Raw genomic sequence first — 23,322 nt, 5'->3', positions numbered from 1 at the left:
TAGCATTATTAGAAATAATGCTGTGAATTATTGACTTCAGGTAAAATTCTACGGGTCACTGACCATCCCCATGATTCCAATATTAAGTAGAAGCAATTTAGTTTCTGAAGGCTGAAGCTTTGCTCTAGGGTTTTTTTTTTTTTTTTTTTAACAGCATTTCTTTTCTTTTATTTTCTTTTTTTCTTGTATTAAGATCTACAAACTATTGGCTTTTGGTTGTTGAATTTGCAGCTGTTTCAGGATTTTCTGGTGTGTACATCACTGTTTAAAAATCAACATAGCTTTATCATTTTTTTTTTTTTTTTGGAGAAAAGAAGCATCATTTAGACTTGCCAAAGACAGGGAAGGGTAAATTAAATAAATTGGTCAGTAAACTGGTTATACTAGTTTTATTGGTCTGGTTATTATCTTGCTATACTTGCCTTAGGGAACAGAAATCTTTTCCATTTATAGATTTTGATTTATGCTTTTGCTTCTTTAAATCACAGGACATCATATAATATGCAAAGGTCATTCAATGACGGTTCCCCTTAGTTTTAAATCAAAAAATGAGAAGAGTAATTCTAAAACCCTAACTTATTTCCATTAAAATTTATAAAAATAGTCTCAGTGCTCAGAAAGGCTGAATTTTTCTTTTCACTGTTTCAATGTATTACAGATCTTCCTTCCTACTGCCTCAGAACCTTGAGACTACAGTATTTGATTATATAAATCTCTTTGCATATGCATTATGTTTTACAGTTTATTTTGTTTTTCAATACATTTTTAGTATGGAAAAATTTTAAAACCTATAAAAGTCTATCATCACCTAACTTCAACAATTACCCATTCGTTAGTCAAATTTGTTTTATCTGTATTCTTACTTACTCCCTCCTGCCCCTTGAAATAATAGTAAGAATCACAAGCACCATATGATCTGTTAGTATTATCTAGCTTTAAAATGAAAGTGTATATCTCTAAAGTTATAGAACATAACCATACTATTATCATACCTAAAAACTTTAACAATATTTCCTTAATAGCATCAACTAACCAATAGCATCAACTTAATAGCATCAACTAACTAATCAGTATTTAAATAGCTCTAATTATCTCATAATTTCTTTTCACGGTTTATTTACATCAGAATCCAAATATAAACCACATATTGCATTTGGTTAATATGTTTCATAAATCTCTATCAATTTATCCCTCATTTTTTTCTTGTAATTTGTTAAAGTTCTTTGAGTGTTCACAAATTTTAGTTTTGTGGATTGTGTTCCCATATACTATTGCATAATGTGTTTCTCTGTTGGCTGAATTTCCTGTAACCTGATAGGTAGGTCTAGAGCTTTGATCAGATTCAATTTTATTTTTTGGCAAGAATAATTCATGGGAATGCTGTATGCTTCCATCAGAAGGAACAATGTCTGCTTGTTCCTCTGTGATGTTAAGATTATTCCATATGTTTGTTTCCAGCTTGATCCATTCATTATAAATTTTCCCATTAATTGTTAATATGAAGTTTTTAGTGGTCATTGATGATCATTAACTAGGATCCATTATTTCAGCAGTTGTTGCAAAGTGGTGTATTCTAATACTAACATTTTTTCTTATTTATCAGACTTCATTTAAAATATTCATTTTGATGGATTAAATAAAAGTTACTTATTGAGCACCTATGATGTACCAGTATTCTGCTAGGCAGTATAAGGGGAAGGCAAATGCATGGACTGTGCTCTAAGTGGAAACCAACAATATATTCAACATACTCAGAGAGCAGTTATGGTATGGCCAGTGAAATAAGACAAGAGAGATAAAAATGGGCAGTAGAATGTTTCAAGGAAGATGTAGGCCATGTATATTTTATGAAGAAGGGGAAATCTGAGGGCATTCCAAGCAGGGGGTACTTTGAGTCACTCCATGAGCTAAGAATAGGAATGGCCATATAAGAGAAGGCAGAGGAAGAATGCTACTTAGAGATTATGTGTTAGCTACATCAAAGGGGGGTATTTGTTGGTAGTGAGAAAACTAAATTATTTAGATTCTATATTGATCAGTTGACATCATCCTTTTGAACTTTCTGATCTTGTTCTACATATTTTTGGCAGAAAGACTTTGGATGGACTAGGGAACTACGACCGAGCTCAATGGTTTGGAAATTAGTTTGTCATAAATAAAAATTCATCTGAGCTTAAGAAATTTATGAGCTTCCAAGTCAGATGTAAAATGTAAAGAGACAGTCATGTTGATGTGTATACATAGTAATAAAAAAATCCAAACCACCTGGTGACTTGTGGTTCCACAGACCAAACCAGGATATTTGGAAAGGAGAAGCAGGTGCACAGGGTTTGATGTGAAGCTGTGGCAAAGTTAAAGATGTTGAATTTAATTTTGGAATTGTTGCATTTTAAGTGTACATACAAATAGCTAAGTCTTAAAGAATTTAACATAGGATTGAATTGCAGACAAAAAGAGCGGATAATATAAATTTTGTGGTCAGAAACATAGAATGAACTCCTAGAAGGGGATAAGCACATCAAATAATGAATATAGATAGAGAGGTTGGAAGTTAATGAGAGGATAATGTAGGGTTGGGATTGTAGGGTAGACACAGGAAACAGGAAGAAGAGAGCAGTATCTGTCGGTAGAGAAACAGGGGAGAGAAATGTCATGACCTGGGCAGGAAAGAGTTTTAAGCATAAAGCAGTGGTCAACAGTGTCAGCTATCACCATGAGGTCAAGGAATGGAGAACAGAGAACTATCTTTTGGGTATTCAGGGGTAGATCACTGGTAATATCTGATGGGATGACAGGACACTGATTTTAATTGTAGCAAGTGAAAGATGGAAGATAAATTACAGGAAGGAAAGGTTTGAAAGCAGGTCAGGAGAGAAGGCAGGGATGATCTATTCTAGGAATGGGGTTCCCAAGAAAAAGGTCAATATGATGGACGGGATAAGCAGTAGGTGGGCTAAACTGAACTGTATTTAAAAAGCGGGAGTAGAAGTTTCCTGGGTTATTTTGATAAACAAGGCAAATATTACTTTAGAAAATGAAATGTTTGCAAAAATGAACTTTTTTAGAGTCACTTTAATTAATTGTATTTGTTTGACATTTTATTTATTTAATTTTCATCATATATATTATCATTAATAAGTGATGCTTACATGAAATGTGTAAGAAATGAAGTATTTAACTGGGAATGCTAATATAAAAAGAATTTTGCATACCTCTACATTTCCCTGCTGTCCGCTTCCTTAGCCAGATGTATACATGGATCAGATAAGTATTTGTTTTTATTTCATTAGTTTCATTGGTTTCCTGCTTACAAGGATAATAAATACTTATTGAAAAAATGTCACCCAGCACAGAAAGGTTTAAAGAATAATTTTTTTAAATCCCAGGAAATCATTCTATTCAGAGATAACCAATATCATTATTTGGTAAGTCCCCTTCCAAATCTTTCTATGCATAGATACATAGTTGATATTTTACATTAATGAGATCGTACTGCAAATGTGGCTTTGTATCTGCTTTTCTGCATCTAACAATATGTCGTGGATATTTTGTATTTCCATGAATATGGAGTTATGGCATCCTCTTTCAATGGCAGTCATTGTATAAAAGAACCATTATTGATTTAAGCCATCTCTTACTGCCAGACTTTAGACTTTTTCGATTTTTCTGTTTTAAACAGCACTGTAGTGCACATTCCTGTGGGTACATTTTTGTGCACTTGTCCAGTTAATTGTCTTCTCTTTAAATAATATTCTGGAAATACGGTTGTGGATCAAGGCTATGCATTTTTTATATTGTGACACGTATTTACATATTACCTAATACCCAATAGAAAGGCTGTAGCAAGTATACTTCTGCCAATAACGCATACCGGCACCCAGAAAGTTGTTTTAAGTGTCTTACAATGATTTTTCATCTTAATTCAGGCCTATTTTCCATTCTTATAAAATAAGAAGGCTGAAATATTGCAGAGATTCTTTTTTTTCTTTTTTTTTTTTTTTTTTTTTGAGACGGAGTCTTGCTCTGTCACCCAGGCTGGAGTGCAGTGGCACGATCTCGGCTCACTGCAAGCTCCGCCTCCCGGGTTCACGTCATTCTCCTGCCTCAGCCTCCCGAGTAGCTGGGACTACAGGCGCCCGCCACCACGCCCGGCTAATTTTGTATTTTTAGTAGAGACGGGGTTTCACCGTGTTAGCCAGGATGGTCTCGATCTTCTGACCTCGTGATCCGCTCGCCTCGGCCTCCCAAAGTGCAGGGATTACAGGCATGAGCCACCGCGCCCGGCCTGCAGAGATTCTTAAACTTTTAAGCATTTTAGGATTATTTGAGAATATTTGAAAGTTGTTTAACCTCCCGGAAAAAAAATAGGCAAAACCAGAAATTTTTACGTACTATTTGTGAGAATATACAGATTCTTTGGAGTTAAATCAGACTCTTTAGGAACCCCACTCCATGAATCCAGGTGAAGAATTCCTTAATTACATGATTTTAAAGTTGCTTTTTCCTTTTAACCCTAATAAACACACACGTTTCACAGATACATCACACAGTCATGTGCACATAGAATTTAAACATTTATTTGGAAAAAAAAGTGACATCTGCTTGATATAGAGCCTAGTCTTATTATGACCTATTAAATAACTTCAGTGTGCATAGTTACTGGAATGAAGTTTTTCTATTTATTTCAGGTTCTTCAATGGCGAGCCCACCAGGAAGAGGTAGCAAGACTGGAAATGGAAATTTCTGCCAGAAGAAGAGAAAAGGAAGAGGAGAAAGAGAAACTGTGGAAGAAGAAGGAATTGTTGCAAAGAGCAGAGAAGAAAAAAAAGGTATAAAATCTATTGTCAATACGAATGTGTGAATGAATGCTTAATGGCCTGATTGAGCTTTTTGATCTTGGTGTTTGGCATGAAATTCTCATAAGCAGTTCTGAGAACATTCATAAAGATCTAGTGGAATGTTTTTTCTAATGAAAAGTTTATTTGAGCTTCAAAGATTTGCTGACATGGAGGAGAACCCACTTTGTTGATTTGTGTGAACACAGGTACCTGTGATTAGAAGAGGTGCTGTAGGTTAAAAAAAAAAAAAAAAAAAGACAAGGTTGTGACAGTTGTTAAATCCTGTAATAAGTAGGGATGTGGCAAAAAATGAGAGGATGCTGGGCTGGGATAGTGTCTTGGTTGATGGCAATGTGGTAAATAATTGCCAAAAACATCCTTGTTGGTAGAATATACTATACTAGAAACAGTGCAATTCATGGAAAGTCAAAATGCCCTTTAGAGTTTACTTCTTGGCTGTTTATTAGATGGTTTTGTTTTTCATTTACTAACACAAATTCATCATTCCTCTTTTGAGTAAACATTTGTTGCACAATCTTAAAACTATACACCAAAAGAAGTGATTGTTGATAATCCATGGAAGACAGAATACACTTAAGGGTTGGTTTGTTTTAAATATATATATGAGATACTTATTTAGGCATTTATGTTTTTTCCCACCACAAAAATTATGAAATTTGCCATAAAAATATTTTTGTTAGACATTTAATCAGATATATTAACCATTTTTTAAATGGAGTGGCTAAGCTCTGTAGAAGTAATTCACAAAAAGTCAGTTAATTTGTGATCAACAGAATAAAAGGAAATGTCTTTAACCTATATACCTGTTTTGACTTGATCTATATGGTGTAAAAAATAATCTTTTCTTTGGAAAAGCTGCTTACAGTGCTAAGAATGATTAATTAATTCATCGTCATTGGTGGACAAACTTTTCATTTTTGTGAACATGGTTGACATTTTGCACTATGTGACCAACTAAGTCAAAGAAGCTCATGCCTAGAAGTTGTTCCTTCCAAGTTGAATATGTAGGGGTAAAGGAACTATGTATTTTAAAGCTATAAGCCAGTTTTTCCACATTTTATTGTACTTCAGTTGTCATTGTTATTGATTTGTTTTGTGACTGTAAATCAGCAAATTGGTGTAGAGGCAGCATGTGTGGAAAACAACATACATAGAAGTTATATGATCATTTGACAAAGTCAGCTGCTAAGAACATATACTTCACAGTGCTTATTTTAATTCAAAAACGAATTTGATTTCTGCTTCTAAGGAAGTAAATAGGGTGGTTTTATCAAGTCCTTATCAAGAGAGTTGATGATTAAAGGGAATAATTACGTGTACCTCCAAAACTCATAAATATTGATCACGTTTCAAATAATGTAAGTGAGCTATATATCTCTGGAATGGGGGAACTTACCAATTATTTACTGTTATGAAAGTACAGTATGTGAAAAGCATATCCCTCTACTTGGGCCCTCGAAGCATTTCTTCACTGTGAATTAGCGTGACCACAAAAAGTATTATATTCGTAGGCACTTGTTTACATGCGGTGTCAACTTAAATGTCATATGAAGAGATTTGGAAACAGTTTCATTTACTGGTGGTTTACAAAGACAGGTAAAGCCATACAAATTAAATAACTCAAGTATTGAGAATGGGAGTCGGTAGAATTAATTGTGCGAATTAAGTTTGGGTTGAGGAACTGGCATGGCTACACAGGAGAGGATGGAGGGACATCACTAGTTTGTAAGATTTCTGGAAGTGAGAGAAAGGCATTTAAAAGAAGAGAGAGAGAGAGCTTCCTGAGCTTGCAGATGGGGTTGACAATTGCCTCATAAACACTATAACAAAAACTGAACAGAGTAATGGAAGGAAGAATTAAGCTATTTTAATGGCTGAGGCACCCAAAGGGCTAACCTAAATACAGCTTAAAACAAGGACACTTAGGCCTGAAAAGATGAAGGCTGAGGAGAATTTCAGTATCATTAGTTGTGTGTGTAAATTAAATATCCTCTCCTTATCTTAGAATGCAAGATGCGATCTATACCTATGAGCATTAAAGTAGTACATGTTGAAAAAACATGAAAACCTCCATGCCTAGAATGCATTTTCGTCCTTGGTTGCATTTTGCTAAGCTTCATGCAGGGTGTTACATGTATAAAGTGTCCTGCACTTTATAATAAAAGATATTATAAGAAGTGCCCTATCAAATTTGTTGTCCTATTTATATAGAGTATAGAGGACATTACAATGTTTTGGGAAACTAAGCCAAATTTGTGGTCAAACCCTAGCAATTGTGTAGGACCAAGGCATATGACTTATTTTATTTTTAAAATACTTTTTCATTTATAAAATAGTTTTTTTAAATAGAGATTGATATGATATAGACATTAGTACATATTGGCTAGCATTAAAATGTTAACATTTTTCATTTTGTTTCAGATTTTTAAAATTTAAGTAAAGGAGAGAATATTACAGATAAAGTTGAAATCCTCTTTTGAGAACTTCCTCAGTACCATTTCCCTTCTTTCCTCCCCAGAGACAATCATGATCAGGAATTTTACTTCTATCTTTCCCGGCCATATATAGATTTCAAGATATTTTGACATATAATTTGTGACTTTAATTTTTTCATGAACACTATCATGCTATGTCCTTCTGCAGTGTTTTAAAAATATGTCTGTGTTTCAGGGGGTGGGGGACAAGGGGAGGGAGAGCATTAGGACAAATACCTAATGCATGCAGGGCTTAAAACCTAGATGATGGGTTGATGGGTGCAGCAAACCACCATGGCACATGTATACCTATGTAACAAACCTGCATGTCCTGCACGTGTATCCCAGAACTTAAAGTAAAATAAAAATATATATATACTTGTGTTAGTAATACACATAGACCTAATTCACTCTTTTTTTTTTTTGAGACGGAGTCTCGCTCTGTCACCCAGGCTGGAGTGCAATGGCGTGATCTTGGCTCACTGCAACCTCTGCCTCCAGGGTTCAAGTGATTCTCTTGCCTCAGCCTCCTGAGTAGCTGGGATTACAGGTGCCCGCCACTATACCTGGCTAATTTTTGTATTTTTAGTGGAGATGGGGATTCACTATGTTGGTCAGGCTGGTCTCAAACTCCCGACCTCAGATGATCCGCCCGCCTCAGGCTCCCAAAGTGCTGGGATTACAGGCGTGAGCTACCACAGCCGGCCTTTTAATTGCTACATAGTGTTCCATAGTAGAAGTGAGCTAGCATTTATCTATTCTCTTTGGTGGTTGACATTTAAGTTTCCAAAGTTTTGTTCTTATAGGCTGTGCTGCAGCAGCCAGCTTGTACTGATGCGTGTGTTCAGGCTTTCACTAGGGTGTACCTATAAGGAGAATAACTATGTTGTAGATTCATATACTTTCAACTTTATAAGATTTTGGGGGGTGGTTTATAGGATACTAGAACTTTGCTTTTTGACTTTTGTCAATTTGATAAATTTTAAAAGTATCTTATAAGTGTTTTAATTTGTATTTCGATGATCATTTGTGAGGTTGAAAATCTTTCATGTTTACTGGAGAGTTTTCTTTCTCTGTAACTCACTTATTCATACTTTTAAAATCCATTTTTTAAATTAATATGTAAAAGTTCTTTATAAATTCTAGATACTATTTCTTTTTATAGTTATATGGGTTGCATGTATTTTCACCCGTTGGTCATTTGCCTTTTAATTTTGCCTGTAGTGTCTATATTGTCACAGAAATTTAAAACACTCAAGTAATCAAGGTTATTAAACTGTTTCTTATGAATTATGCTTCTCTTCATGAACTGTGACCTGGTAGCAAGAGCATCTCTACAGGTGGCTCTTATGTATGTCTCTGTTGAAGGTCATATGCTTTACCCTTTGGCCTGGGAACAATTTTTGTATCAGTTTCTAGACTTGGGACACTATGCCATGAGCCTAGAGTGCATCAGACTTAGGGCTAGTGCACAGCACTGGTCTGGGGTTCTGCACTTGACCCCTTTTCTTCTCTGGTCTCCCTGGAACTTTTGCAGAGAGTGATTATGGTGTATCTAGTCCCTATTTTGTATCTGGACAAGTCCTGTGTGACTTTGTGCTATTTTTAAGTAGCTTGATTCCAGCTCCCGTGAGCACAGGTCCCATGACAAATGTTAAAGGCCCAGCCACCAGCTATGCAGACCTATGCTGGGTCCCAGTTTTCCTCAAGTCCTTTGGCTTCAGCTCTCTCTGACTGCTCTGACTTTAGGTTCCATGTTTATTTTTGGCACTGGGGCAGTGTGTGTGTGTGTGTGTGTGTGTGTGTGTGTGTGTGTGTAGTTGTGTTATAGTTTGTCCAGCATTTCTATGTGTTTGAGGTAGGAAAGGAGATTTCCATGTCAACTCAGAGATACTGACCAGAAGTTCTAGCTGTCTTTACATATACTCACCACAAACCTAGATTATCTTTGTTTTAACTATTTTACTGTTGGAGACACATTTTTGTTCTTTAGCGTTTAACAGCAGCTTGGCAGAAAATTCCACCAGCAGCTCCCTGCTGTCATGAGAGGTGTTGCTTTGGTAGCTGGTGCTCTGTTTTCCCCCCATCTGCTGTCTCATCTACCTGGCTTTCCCTTCTCCTAAGAGACTGGCAGTAGAGGCAGAGGAACTGTGCCATGTGCAAAACTCCACCATACAATTTCTGAACGAGAGGTAATCTTCCTCCTAATTCTTCTTTCCAGCAATTTGTCTGTTATGACCAATTTACTGGAATAATATTTTGGTTTGTATTTGATGCTAATTTTACCCTTGCAGATGCCCAGCTCCTTAAATCACTTTTTCTTCTATGCTTTAAAACCCAAGTTGAATATAATAGTTATAGTTTTCCTAGTTTTAAGACTCAAAGAAAGTTTTGATTCCTAAGTTGTTAGATGATATTGATGTTTTTCAGAAGCATCTCTCTACTTCTGAAATTGTTGTCATGATAAAATCGAAAGATAATGCCTCTCTATAAATGATCCCTGGGAGCTATTGTAAGAAACAAAATTTCCATGCTTGATGGACCTTATATAATATTGTTTCCTATACCACCCTTTCTCTAGATGTGGCTCTTTGTGTAGCTTAAATCACAGAAAAATTTCTCTGCATTATTGAGGTTTAGGAGATGTTGTTGCTGCATGATGCCTAGTTTAGAGTTCCACAGAATCCATCACAAGGATGGTTCTAGCCTCACTTCCAAAATGGAGATTTTAGCAAGACTCACATAAAAAGAAGACATATCTCTCCCCTCATCTAGCATTCTAAAATTCTCTCTAATTTAGCCAACTCCTAATCTGCACACCAGACACTTTGTGCAATTGAGGGGTGGGGAGCATTTTCAAGGGTATCAGGATACCTCTGCTGTGACCTTCAGTCTTACCTTAGAGATCTTTCTGGGGAGGGATCTGCCACTTTGTGAATTCTTAGCTTCTTGTAACATCATACCAGTAAATACCAAAAGACATGGCTTTGGTAGAACATTGGCACTTGGGTGTTCCCCCACACCCTCAGGGGATCTCATAATACCCAAATTACATGCTTCCTGCAGAGAACCAAGAAGAGGAGAAATAGTCTAAAACAAAAACCAGTAGACTGTCATAAACAGAATGCAGGTTAAAGGACTGTAACCATTCTTATTTCAGAAGACTCCAGAAGCTCTTGCACAGGAGAGAATTCAGAGTACCTCCCCCATTTCAGATCTGAACCATTCTCCCAGTGTGGGAATTTGTAAGTTCTTATCAGGGCAATGAATCATGACATTATAAAATCTCTTCTCCAGCGTCTTTTAATCTAATAGTATACTGATCTAAAGAGCTAAGAGTAGAAAAAATGGTGAGCACAGAAGAATTATTTTAAAAAAAATTCCCAGGCTTTAAACTCTGCTTTTTCAGGATTGTTGAATTCAAAGGGGCCAATGAATAACACCAAAATAAGTAGTCTTCTAAGGTGGGCTATAGGATCCCCTACCCACCCTCCAGACGTGCCCTGTATAATCACCCAGACCATAAATACTGTGGATTTTACTCCCATGACTGGGCCAGATTATATGGCACAGAAGACCTTAAAATTATCTGAGTGGTCCTGACCTAATCACATGAGCCCTTTAAAGGCAGAGTGATCGCAGACTGGGGTGGTCAGAGATTTGAAACATGAGAAGGATGTGACCACCATTGATGGATAAAAGACTGAGGGAGTCATATGGCAAGGAATGTGGTGGCCTCAAGGAGCTGTGGGTGGCCCGGGCTGATGGCCAGCAAGGAAATGGGACCTATAGCCCATAGGCCCATAGCCATCAAGAACTGGATTTTTATGAATGGGATTGGAAGCAGATTTTTTCTCCAGATGAGAACTCAGTTTTGTCAATACCTTGATTTCAGCCTGGTGATACCATAAGCAGAGAGCCCTACCACACCATGCTAGACTTCTGGTTTACAGAATTCTGAGCTAGCAAGTGAGTGTTGTTTTAAGCTGCTAAATTTGAGGCAATTTTTATGCAACAACGATTTAAAAAAATCTAATACAGATTTTAGTATCTGGAAGTGAAATGCTGCCGTAATGAATACCTAAAAATGCAGAAGTGGCTTTGGAATTTGTAAGTGGGAAGAAGCTGGAAGAATTTTGAGGATATCATCTTGAGGATGATAGAAAAATGCTAGAGTACCTTGAATCAACTGTTAGTAGAAATATGGATGTTAACAACGTGACTGGTGAGGGCTGAGGAGGAAGTAATGAATGTATTATTGGAAACTGGAAAAAGGAGGATCACTGTTAATGTGGTGACAGAAAGCCTAGGGCAGTCATGTCCTGCAGTTAGATGGAAAACAAATTAACCAGAAATGAACTTCCTAGTTGATGAACTAAGATATCAAAAAAAATGTTGAAGGTGCCACCTGGATTCTTTTTGCTGCTTATAGTAAAAAGAAAAGAGATAAATAGAGGGAAGAAATTTAAGTGAAAAGGATCAAGACTTGATGCTTTAGGAACTTCTTGACTTATCTAGATTGGAAAAGATCTTAGAGTTAACAAATTACTGCCAACAGTATGGCATGAAGAACAGACTGAGGTGTGAATATAGAGTCCTTTGTTTTAGTCTTGAAAAGATCAAAAGGTCAGAGTATTTAGTCATATAAAAGACCCTTCTGGGAGATCAACGGTGCTTCTCATGGATCTTTTCAAACTAGCAGGCCTCCAGGAAGCTTAAGAGTGGTATCCCTTAGCCATCTCGGCAGGAGACCGAGAGAGAGACGAGATTATTTCAAAAAGATTGTGGTAGAGCTGTTGTCTAATGTAGTGAATTCCCAAAAAATCCACAGAGGTCCTGCTGGGTTCTTGGGAAAATTTTATTAGAAATACTGCCAGCTTGGACTGAAAGGGACAGAGAGAGTATGATGTGAAAATAGGCTAATAGTCCCCCAAAATTCGATTATAGTGGTGGGAGGCAGGCTGATAAAACGACTCAACTGCAAGTGCCTACTACCATTCAAGAAGAAGGACGAATGACCCTTGAACCAAGAGGGCAGAATTTAATAGCCCAGGTATTAGAAACTGTGGCTGGCCCCTGTGGCCCCTTGCATTTTTTTGATACTTCCATCATTGAACAAACCCACCTCTCTCGGCTCAGAAAGAGCTGTGACTATCCAGATCCTCCTGTAAAAGTACAGGCTGCTTACTGCAAGGCAGAGAAGGGGGAAAGTGCCGCCTGAAGACAGATGGCATTTTAAGAGAGAGACAGGGCTGAGCTGAACTTGTTCAGTCATTTCTCCCACATTTGCCAATCAGAATGACAGGCCATACTGTGAACCCTCCTGGGGAGAGGAAGTTCCCATCTATGTGAGGAGTGGAAGATGAGCATTCCCCCTAAGAAGAGTATAGGGTAGCTTCCATATCCCCTGGTACCTCCATGGTGCTGAAATGATATTTCACTAAAGGCTCAATAGAAGGAGAACAGTCCAAAGACACCTTTATTCAACTATATGTTGGCCTTAAACCTATAACTAAATGGTTCACTAACAACCTCATTAAGACCTGAGCCAAGAAGTTCCTAGATACAGAGGTATTGGAGCTGATCTAAGAGGATGTATTTACCAGAATAAAGATGAAGAAGAGCCATGGTGGAAGGAGAAAAAAAAAAACTACAGAGTGGGGAGCAGATGTGGAAGGCCATGAATTCAGTGAGCCCACTGCAAGTGGGGAATGGCTCAGGGTATTGAGCATGGGGCTTTTTGCGTTCCCTCAGACCTGAGCTGGAGTTCCAGCACTGCCACTTCTTAACTGTGGGGCCTTGAGGGAAATTACTTTCTCTCCATTTCAGTGTTTGTGTCTGTGTGCTATTTGCATTTGTATGATAAGAAAATGCATGTGAAGCAGTTTGCACATGGCTGGCACTTAGAAAGGCCTCAGTAAATGATGTTCTAATTGTTACTTTTGTTATTGTTACCCCAGTGGAATGGTAGAGCAGAAGGCAGTTAGAAAAATCATGAGAACCAAATAGAAAAGGTGGAAATGAGATAAAGATAATAATAATGAGAGGCAGTGGTTTTAATGCTGGTTCAGAAACTAATGTCATGAATACAGTTCTTTTTCTCTTTGCCTGGTTACTCTTCACCTGGTGACAGAATGTCTCTAGAATGGCAGAACTCTACCAACAGTAGTGACTGTGGAATCCTTTGAAAGGTCAAGTAAGAAGAAATGTTCTAATTACAGCATAGGGCATGCAGAAATAGTTATCCACTTTAAACCAAAGAATCTTTGACTCATTAGTAAGTACATCCTATGGTTCTAAGTGGCAATCATCAACAAAATGTACTGATTAGCACCTAAATAGTTCAAACAAATAAAACATATACTAACTTCATAAGTTTCATAACTTGCTGATCTTATTGTAAACTATATACATAAGTCTTCTAATCTGTGTTTTATTTTGAAATCCCAAAGTCACCTTTCAGAAAATACTATGGCTCAACATATTTCATTTACTGTTATATTGAGTATTGGTACGAATGTCCTCTAGCCCATAGTACTGTGTGGCATTTGCCTCCTTTCCAGTAGCCTCCCCACCCTTTAACATAGGATAATGGTATCAACTCCTAGTAAGATACATTCACAATAAGATTGTGTATAATTCCAAAGGGAGCATTAAGGGTCCAAACAAAATGATCATTCATTCATTCGCTTGTTCAATAAGTACATACCAAGTGCCTTTATTGTGACATGTATTATACCCAGTCCTCCATTCTCCATACCTCATGCAATTATAAGAGATCATCCACTCAAGAAATTGCCCCCTTTCTGGTCTCTGTTTAAAGGGAGGTGTTTACCTGCTCTGCCACAAAATGATACACAATTCTTAGGTCAATGGAAGCTCTTATTAATAATACAGAAGGATATCTTTTAGCTTCAGACTTTATAAGCACAACAAAAAGAGTTAATAGAGAAAAACTAAAAATATAAAATGAAATGAACTATATAGAGTTTGTTACTGGTTAAATTAGGCATGCCCATATATAGCAAATTAAATACATTTGTGCATATACATACATACATATATGCATATGCAAATATATGTATATGCATGTGTATACACACATGTAGACTGTGACTTTGAGATTTACTTCCTGCCTTTCTCAGGGAGTATCAACAAAGCCTTAACCTAACCTAACCTAACATTAACCTAAGTTGGGGCGGTTAGGAGAGTGCCTTTGTTCTCATCCATGCCTAGACCTCGTTTTATTTCCTGTTCCAGTATCATCAAACTGTAATTTGGGCATCTGTCTTCACACTTGCCCGTGCTGGTCTGACTGCTTCCTAGTGTGAATACTCTTATGCTAACAGAAGTTATTAGTTTTGCTATAGCTAATCAAAGTTCAGGCCTTAGAGTATAGACTTTTTGCCCTAACTGACTCCAATAGGGTTTATTAACTCTCTTTCTATTAATTTACCTGTTTCCATTGAGGCCTTTGATTGTTGCAGGCATGTGTGTACTGTAGAAACTGCAGGTATGGGACTGTCCTCTGCAGTTTTCTTTGGATGCCTGTGACTGAATGCCTTTCATCTCCATCGAATGCTCTGCTGTTGAGGAGGGAGAATGATACAGATCTCAGGGTTTCAGGCGGTGGGAAAATCAGAGTGCTGCCTGAAAGCCAGCACATAGCAGAGAGGTCCCTGTGAGATGTTACCTGCTGATCCTGGCCCAGGTCATCCATTTCTTCCAGGTCCTTTTCCCTCATGACTCTCCTTGTTAACCTTGTGTAACAGAGAGGCTGATACTTCTTTTAAAGAGGTGTGTGTGTGTGTGTGTGTGTGTGTGTGTGTGTGTGTGTGTGTGAGAGAGAGAGAGAGAGACAGAGAGAGAAAGAGAGAGCGATCTAACTGGATCCCAGTTAGACAAACATGACTTAAACTGTAAATATTGTCAGTTTATATAATATGTTACTAGGGCCACCTGAAATGTGAACACAAATAAAAACACCATGGCAGGACTCAATAGTACAGTGTCATTTAGATGATCTAAAGTTGGCTTATAGCACTCTTTTTACATGTTTGTAAACCTGAGAATATGGAATATAAGAACTCTCATAGACTTCTTAGACCCTAGAAACATGTCTTTGAACCACTCCGAACACCAGCTTGAGCTTGGCTCTAACATCCATCCACCGAGATCTCTCACAGCAAGCATCCTCACTGCAAAAGAACTTGCTGCCAGTAGAGCTGAAGTATCCCCACTTGGCTGAGGGCCACTCTGATGAACTGCTTCCTACCCTCCCTTTTGTGATTCTTTCAATTAATAACTCCTAGACATGTGATCTTGCAAAGTTTAGGGGAGTATTTTTTATTTAGTTATTAGTCTTTTTCTTTGGGAATCTGATGGAGTACTCAAACATGGGAACTAAAAAAAAAAAAAAAAAAAAAACACAAACAAAAAAAACCTAATTGGTAAATTAACTATCAGGATAATATAATGGTCAAAAGGAGAAGATAGCATATATTTTTTGTAGACAGGACTCCCAAATAAAACTGGGATTCAGACCTTATTTTCTGAAGACTTAATATTGGTTCTTTTAGTATTATTGTATGTGTAAAGAAATTAAGTAGAATAGGAGGTTTAATTATGCAGAAGAAATAAACTAGGGATCATCTAATTTTTAAATGTTCATAATGTTCCTTGTTTTGTTATTAAAACTTAGAAATAAACATTATTTTATTAACTTATTAATTTAAATCAACCTTATTTAAATTAACCTTATTAATTTAAATTAACTTTAACTTAAATTAACCTTCTAACATGAGACTGAGCATATGGTCAACTCTTGGTACAGTATATGAGTCAACAGGTAACAGAAAAGTTGTGGTAGTAACCCACAGATGGTAGAATGGTAATCCAAGAAGCTCACTTTTCTGGTTTCAGCTGTCTTGTAGAAATAAAAACTTCCACTAGAGCATCTTTCTAAAAGGTAGAAAAGCTGATGGAATCTTTCTACCCTCTGTCAGGACATTGTTTTAAGAAAAAGCCAGGGGTAGGGGGAGAGAGAGAGAGAGAGAGAGAGAAAGCCTGGATAATCAGGAGCCAGATGTATTTGTTTTTCTGGAAAAAATTTCCCATTAGACAGTTTTAGAGAAAGAATCTTGAATTTAACTCCAGGTATAAATTTTTGACTATACTTTCTGGCTAGGTCTTGATTATTCATAGGAATTTGATTTAATTAACAGATACCTAAACAGTACTTGCTATGTGCAAGGCAGTATTCCATGTTCATTTAATCTTCTTAACAGCTCTAAGGGGTAGATACTTATATGATCCTCATTTCATAAATGAAGAAACTGAGGCACATAGGAGTTATGTAATTTCCCCAAAGTCACATGAACATTAAGTGTGCAGTAAGGATTTGAACCTGAGTGGTCTGACCGGTCTGATTTTAGACACTGTGCTATGCTCCCCATCATCATGATTGTTAGGTGCTGTTAATTTTGTGATTAATTAATTTTGAGAAATCTCAGTTTCAAACTATTTACTTTCGGGTCACTTTAATGGCTTTGGTCCTGTCCTGGTTTACTCAGAACTATTCAATAGATAGGTAATAGATAATCTTTATTAGCACCTGCCTGCTTTCTAGTAGAATTTCTTTTGTGTTCTAAAAGTCCACACTGCTTACTATGTCTGTCTCCCTACTCTTCTTAAAATTATTTCAAGATTCTTCTCTCTGAGATAATGAATTATGATGTCTAAACACTTACAGGAAACCAGACCATTATAATTTGATCATAGTTGAAGTATCAAGACGTGTTATGGAACAGATAAAAAATACCTTCTTCATCGCCTCCTCAGTGCCATTCTTTTGTTAAGCAGACTGAAGAAAGTGTAATGATTTTGGTGTGATTTCTTTTCCTGCTGACATCATATTTCACAAGAAGAGAATTTCCACAGGTTTCCAATATGACATCTGCCCACCTCTCAGAATCTGTACCCCTTACCTCCCCTTACCTCTTTTTACAGTGCGTGACGTGTCATGCTCCTGTCTAAGGCTAGTCCCTCCATTTGTGCGTGGAATCCTATCCCCTTTCTCCTGCTCAAGTTTATCCCAATTTCTCTCCCACCACCATCCCCCTTTTTCTAGCTCTTTCCAGGTACCCTAAAAATACACCATTATGACCTTCATCTATAAACTACCCTCCCTTGATCCCACATCCCCCCTTCAGAAAATCTCATCATTCCCTGGCCTATACCCAGTGTCTCCAGCGTCTCTCCTCCCATTCCCTCTTGAACCATTTTGTCCCTCCGCTCCAGCAATGTCACACTTGCCAACGTCATTGCTTACCTCTGTATTTCAGTGATCAATTCTTTGTCTTCGCCTTACTTGAATTATTATGATGGAATTGATCACTGCCTCCTCCTTGGAAAACTTGATTCCCTTGGCTTCTAGGAAGCTGTTCTTTCTTTGTTCCTCTGTCTTACTGGTATCTTCCTCTCAGTAAACTCCTCAGCATTCCATCTTCTAAGCTTTGGAGTCTCCTGGGGGGGTGGGTCAGTCGTCTCAGTATGTGTACTCTCTAATGATCTCAGCCAATCCATATGACTTCATATACCATTTATTTCCTAATACCAATTCATACCTTTGGCCTGGACTTTTCTTTTGAACTCCAAACTCATATGTGTAACTCCTCAAATCTAATATTCCCAAATTATATCCTTGCTTTTCTCTCCAAAATACTCTTTCCCTAGTTTTTCTTTTTTCAGTAAATGGAAATCTAGTCTGCTAGCACTCAGGCTGAAAGCCTTGGTATCCCCTTTGGCTTCTGTTTCCCCCCGTATACCCTTACCTGTTGGCATGGATAGAAGGCTCTACCTTTAAAATATAATTAGGACCATTATAATAGCTTCTTAATCTCCTAATTAATTTATCTGCCCCCTCCCTTTCCGTTTCCACTCTGCCTCTCCAATCAGTTTCCCACACAGTAGGCAGACTGATCATTCTAAAACTCACTTTAGATCATGTCACTGCTCTGCAGAAAACACGTTAATGACTTCCCATTCTACTCAGAATAGAATCTAGAAGTCTAGGAGGGACATACAGGGCCCTATGTAATCTACCTCTCTGCTCGGCTCCGATACCTCTTAAATCTCATATCCTACTCCTCTTCCCATCGTTGAGCTCCAGCCCAAGCAACCTACTTCCTACTCCATGAACACTCGAGCATATGTCCTCTCAGCCTTTTGCTCAGGTTTGGAACACTGCTCTCCCAGATGTCTGCATGACTCACTCCTGCACAGCATTCAGGGTCCTGCACAAATGTCATCTTAGAAAGAAAGTCCTTGATGGCCCAACAAAAATGGCATCCTCTTTCTCTGTCACTATCTATTTATCCTGCTTCATTTTTTCCTTAGCACTTGTCACTCCCTGACATCTATTTATTGACTATCTTCACTTCCACTTCTAAAATGTAACCCCATGAGAAAAGAGAATTTGTCTAGTTTCTTTATTGCTTTAGCCCCAGTGCTGGCACAGGGCACTCAAAAATAGTTGTTGAATAAATTAATTCAATGAATGAAAAGTATACCCCTCTCCTTTGATGTTATGGTGTAGAGGAAAGCATGCCAAGCTGAGAGGTCTTAACAAGAGCGGTGACCTTGGCAAGTTATGTAGGCTCTGTGGGTTTTGCCTCCTTAGTTGTAAAATGAGGTGTTTGGATTAAATGATTGCAAAAATCACCTTGGTTCTAAGTCATGATTGAATGACTCAGGTTTGATTACTTTTCACTTTTCATTCTCTCTGACACTTCAGGTTTTGAAATACAACATCCTTAGTCTATATACTCCCTTCTTAATGAATAGTGAAAAGAGAGAAATTAAACAGGATTACAGACAAATTCATTTCAGCCATATCAACATATGACATGATCATTATGCAATATTTCAATGCCCGTACTGAAAACAGACCTTCCTCCTAAAGAAGACATGACAGTTATTTTTTAATCCACCTGGCATTTCAATTAAGGGGGAGATAACTAATGTGTTTACCCAAGAATACTTTCTTGGCTCATCATGTTATAAGGACATGGGACTGCATCACAGCAGAAAATAGCTTACTGCCAATTTGAGTGGGAAGCTTTGCTATGGGAAAATGCTCACATAAGTGACCAAAGTAAACATCACCTAAAAGAGATTAATGTTATTTATTTATGCATATAGACATCATCTACTTCCAAACAATTTATAATAAAAGGCATTAATACTTTTGTGCTAGATGTCTTCTCCCTGAGTCGTATCACTCTCCATTCTGCTCTGTAGCACAGTTTTCACACATGGCTTCCTTGCCCTCTGGCTTTTGGTTTGGTTCAGCCAAAGTGGAACATGGGAGATCAAGGTGAGGGAGAGGTGTGGGGTTTGGATAGCTGTTTCTCGAGCTCCTTGCCCTGCAGGGTTGTGCTTACCAGTTGTGTCCTTCACCAAAGATCTCAGCTCCCGTCAGGGGTCCTCCTCACCCAGCACTGTATGAGTCCTTGTGGTTGCCCTGCATTCCCACCCTCCTTTGTCGGTTGTCCACTTATTACATTCTTCTTAACTTATCCTAATTTTCAGTGTGCCATCTGTTTCCTATTAGGAATCATTAAAATAGAAAGTCAGTAAAAGAACAAAAGATGAGAAATTAAGGGAATGGGAATATCATTATGTCAGCAAACAAGACTAAAGAAGGGTGTTGTAATTGAACATGGTTAAAGTTAAAGGGAAACATGTAGCTCTTATTTGCTAATAATAGAGAATATACCAGCAGATCAGGAGCTGGCAGCATGTATTGGGAGGAGGAGTACAGCCCACTCAATGGATAGCATTTTCAGTAGAAATTTTACAAGAGCCTAAGTCAATCCTCTTATGAGATTCTACCAGCCTTTATAAGACCTGTGGCATAAAATTAGATCATGATTCTTTGAAACTTTTCTACAGAAAATGAAACTGCTGCCACATGCAAGGTGATAAAAAAAAATGTTATATAGAAATATATATAGGATTCTTGTCATTTGACCTGATACAGGAATAGAATTTGGAAACTTCAGGAATGAATAATAGTTATGCCCCTTACATGCGCCTCCCAAATATTAATTTCCTTGGCCAGACTTTATAAAAACTGGCCATAATATACTTACACATAATATACACAATATACTTTTGTAGTTATTACTATTATTATTTTTAACTTTTATTTAAAGTTTGGGGCACATGTGCAGGTTTGTTACATAGGTAAACTTGTGTCATGGGGGTTTGTTGTACAGATTATTATATCACCCAGGTATTAAGCCTAGTACCCATTAGTTATTTTCCTCATCCTTTCTTTCCTCCCACCCTCCACCCTCTGGAAGGCCCCATTGTGTAATTATAAAGTATTTTATGTCCATTGTAGATAATTTGGAAAATGCAAGCAAGCATACAAAATACAATAAAAATCACCCAAAATCCTAAACCACTGCCAAAAGAAAATTAACAATGTCTTTACACTCTTTTTTCTACATATCCAAGAACTTTAACTTAACTAGAATCACACTACATATGTTATTTTTAACCAGATTTTTTTCTTATTGATCAACATTTTGCATGTTTTCCCCTTTTTCTCCTGCCGCATAGTTTTTAGTGGTTGCATAGTGTTGCATCAGAAGAGTGCATTTTGCAAATCTTGCAAATTGGGATCGTTATATTGTTTCCAATTTTTCACCCTTTTAAGGTTGTGATGAATATACCTGCATATAAATCTTTGCATAGATTCCTGCCTGTTAATTCTTAAAAGTTTGTTTCTTAATTCTTAAGATTTTTGCTAGTTATTTTCTTATTTTTATTTTTTAAAATTTATTCTTCAGAAAAAGTATGACAATTTACCCTCCTACCAGAGGTAAATGAGCTTGTTTATCACCTTGGAGATTGGCTGCTAAAATGTTCAAGTTTAGGGCACTGATAAGTAGCTGAAATGCAAACAGTTTTAATTGCAGACTGAAAGGAGATCCATTAAGTTCAAATAACCAGGCAGGATGGTTGCCAAATTGACTTTCTATTTTGAAAACGAAAGATTAACTCTGGTTTCTTACTCATGTAGAGAGTTTTTCCATCTTTGCGTAATAAATGCCCTGGAAGGTAATTCTTTTGAAGCCAATTTTTTTTTTTTTTTTTTTTTTTTTGAGATGGAGTCTCGCTCTGTTGCCCAGGCTGTAGTGCAATGGCGTAATCTCGGCCCGCTACAACCTCTGTCTCCCAGGTTCAAGTGATTCTCCTGCCTCAGCCTCCCAAGTATCTGGGATATTAGGCATGTGCCACCATGCCCAGCTAATTTTTGTATTTTTAGTAGAGACGGGGTTTCACCATGTTGGCCAGGATGGTCTCTGTCTCTTGACCTCGTGCTCCACCCGCCTCGGCCTCCCAAAGTGCTGAGCTTACAGGCGTGAGCCACTGCACCCAACCTGAAGCCAATTTTTTATTCAGAAACTTAAGCCAGTCCCAGGTTGAAGCACACAGAGATCTCTATACCATCAAACTACAGAAGAGATAATGTTGGCTGAAAGGTTTTGAGAGTAGCATTGCCTTAGTATAGAATACCTTTAATCTGGCTTCCATGAGCAATTTGACCTAGATACGTACCAGGTCCCCATTCTCTGTTGGGATTAAATGCACCTCCAAACCCCTGCATGAACTGGCTAAATGAACTGGCTCACTGTTTGAAAAGTTGCCTATCCAGATGTTTTTGGTTTCATATGAGCTGATATAAGAAAAGTATTTTGGGCAATGCTATCTTTCTATATTCTTTTTCATTGGATCAGTTTAGCAAATGTATACCTTGTATCTCTCATCTGAAAGGTACAATACTAGATACAAATAAATATGATAGTATACAGCATGCTCCTTACCATTCAGAAGTTCACACAAAGTTGTAAAAACTTATGTGGCAAAATATAGATAATTGTAAAATTGATCATATAGAAAGAGGAGTCATACTTCAATTGGTGGTGATTTTAGGGGGTACAGGGGCCATCACTGATCTAAATGAAGTATATGGGAAAAAAATTATAGTAAAAAAAGAATACCTTTCTATTAAGACATCCTGTTATGTTTTTACATATAACAATGCTATGTTATATGTAAAACAGTGCTATTGAACACTAGAATTTTTTCCTTCTACTTAACTGTAGTTTTATATGCATGAAACAACTTCTCTTCATCCCCTGCCCCTTAACCTTCCCAGCCTCTAATAACCACCATTCTACTCTCTACCTTAAAAATAAGATGCAAGGAACTATCTAATTAGAATCTAGAAAATGGAATAAAAATGTGCTTTATCTTAATGGCTTATGGGGACTGGAACTGGATGCTTTGAACTTCATATCTTTTATGAGTCTGGTTAAGTGTTATGACTTCCTTCTGAATGAGTCACAGGTCAGAGATAATGACCTGACAACAATATACAGAAGTCTATTTGTTCAAAGATTCAACATCACACAAGCGTGAAATAAGAGACCAACTGTTTGCTACTCTAATCCTTTTGTCCTTACTTTCTGTCCTATGTGTAAATAAGAAATTCTTATTTCATGTTGAATTTAATGGTTGTATAATATTGGTCCAAGTTTTTTTAAGTTAAACTTTGAGATACTCTAATATTATAAATGTTCTGTTTACAAGTGTAGTTTTTAATAGGAAAAAAATCTGAAAGATTACAAAAGTAAGGTAGGATATAAAAATGATCTTAGACTGAAAAGCAGCATGACATTATTTTGGCTCCAAAATCTATATGGTGAATAGTTTCTACAGTTTTTATTTCTACAGTATTTATTACACATTTACTGGCTTAACTTTATTAAAATGAACAAAATGTGGGATTGTGAAAATAAACCTCTTGCATTCAATACAAATCAGAAGTATAATAATAAGAGGAGATAGGGGATAATGAGTGCTTGTTTTGTTTTTCTGTAAACCTCATGTGGAAGTAAAGAGACAAGCTATAA

The 23,322-nt window shown here is 37.2% G+C and overlaps 1 protein-coding gene and 1 long non-coding RNA gene across 12 annotated transcripts in view; one reads left to right on the top strand and one right to left on the bottom strand.

Annotated features, from left to right (window-relative positions):
* CCDC148 (coiled-coil domain containing 148) overlaps positions 1–23,322 on the top strand; it is a 330,389-nt gene that overhangs the window by 196,257 nt on the left and 110,810 nt on the right. For all 11 annotated transcript variants that reach the window (XR_008522611.2, XM_054548893.2, XM_054548892.2 and 8 more), the window contains one exon: positions 4,689–4,829. Coding sequence is in view for 10 of the 11 variants with exons in the window: in XM_054548893.2 (XP_054404868.1) it covers positions 4,689–4,829 (141 nt within the window). In the remaining variant the exon portion in view is untranslated. The remainder of the gene's footprint in view (positions 1–4,688; positions 4,830–23,322) is intronic.
* Positions 19,500–23,322, bottom strand: part of LOC103889965 (uncharacterized) — a 70,436-nt gene continuing 66,613 nt past the window's right edge. The window contains exon 5 of the long non-coding RNA XR_654321.1: positions 19,500–19,939. This is a non-coding gene — a long non-coding RNA (uncharacterized LOC103889965). The remainder of the gene's footprint in view (positions 19,940–23,322) is intronic.

This window comes from Pongo abelii, chromosome 11, assembly GCF_028885655.2.
Source record: "Pongo abelii isolate AG06213 chromosome 11, NHGRI_mPonAbe1-v2.0_pri, whole genome shotgun sequence".
Classification (NCBI taxonomy): domain Eukaryota; kingdom Metazoa; phylum Chordata; class Mammalia; order Primates; family Hominidae; genus Pongo; species Pongo abelii.
Note: the sequence above shows the minus strand (reverse complement) of the source record. Positions and strands in the feature narration are given on the sequence as shown.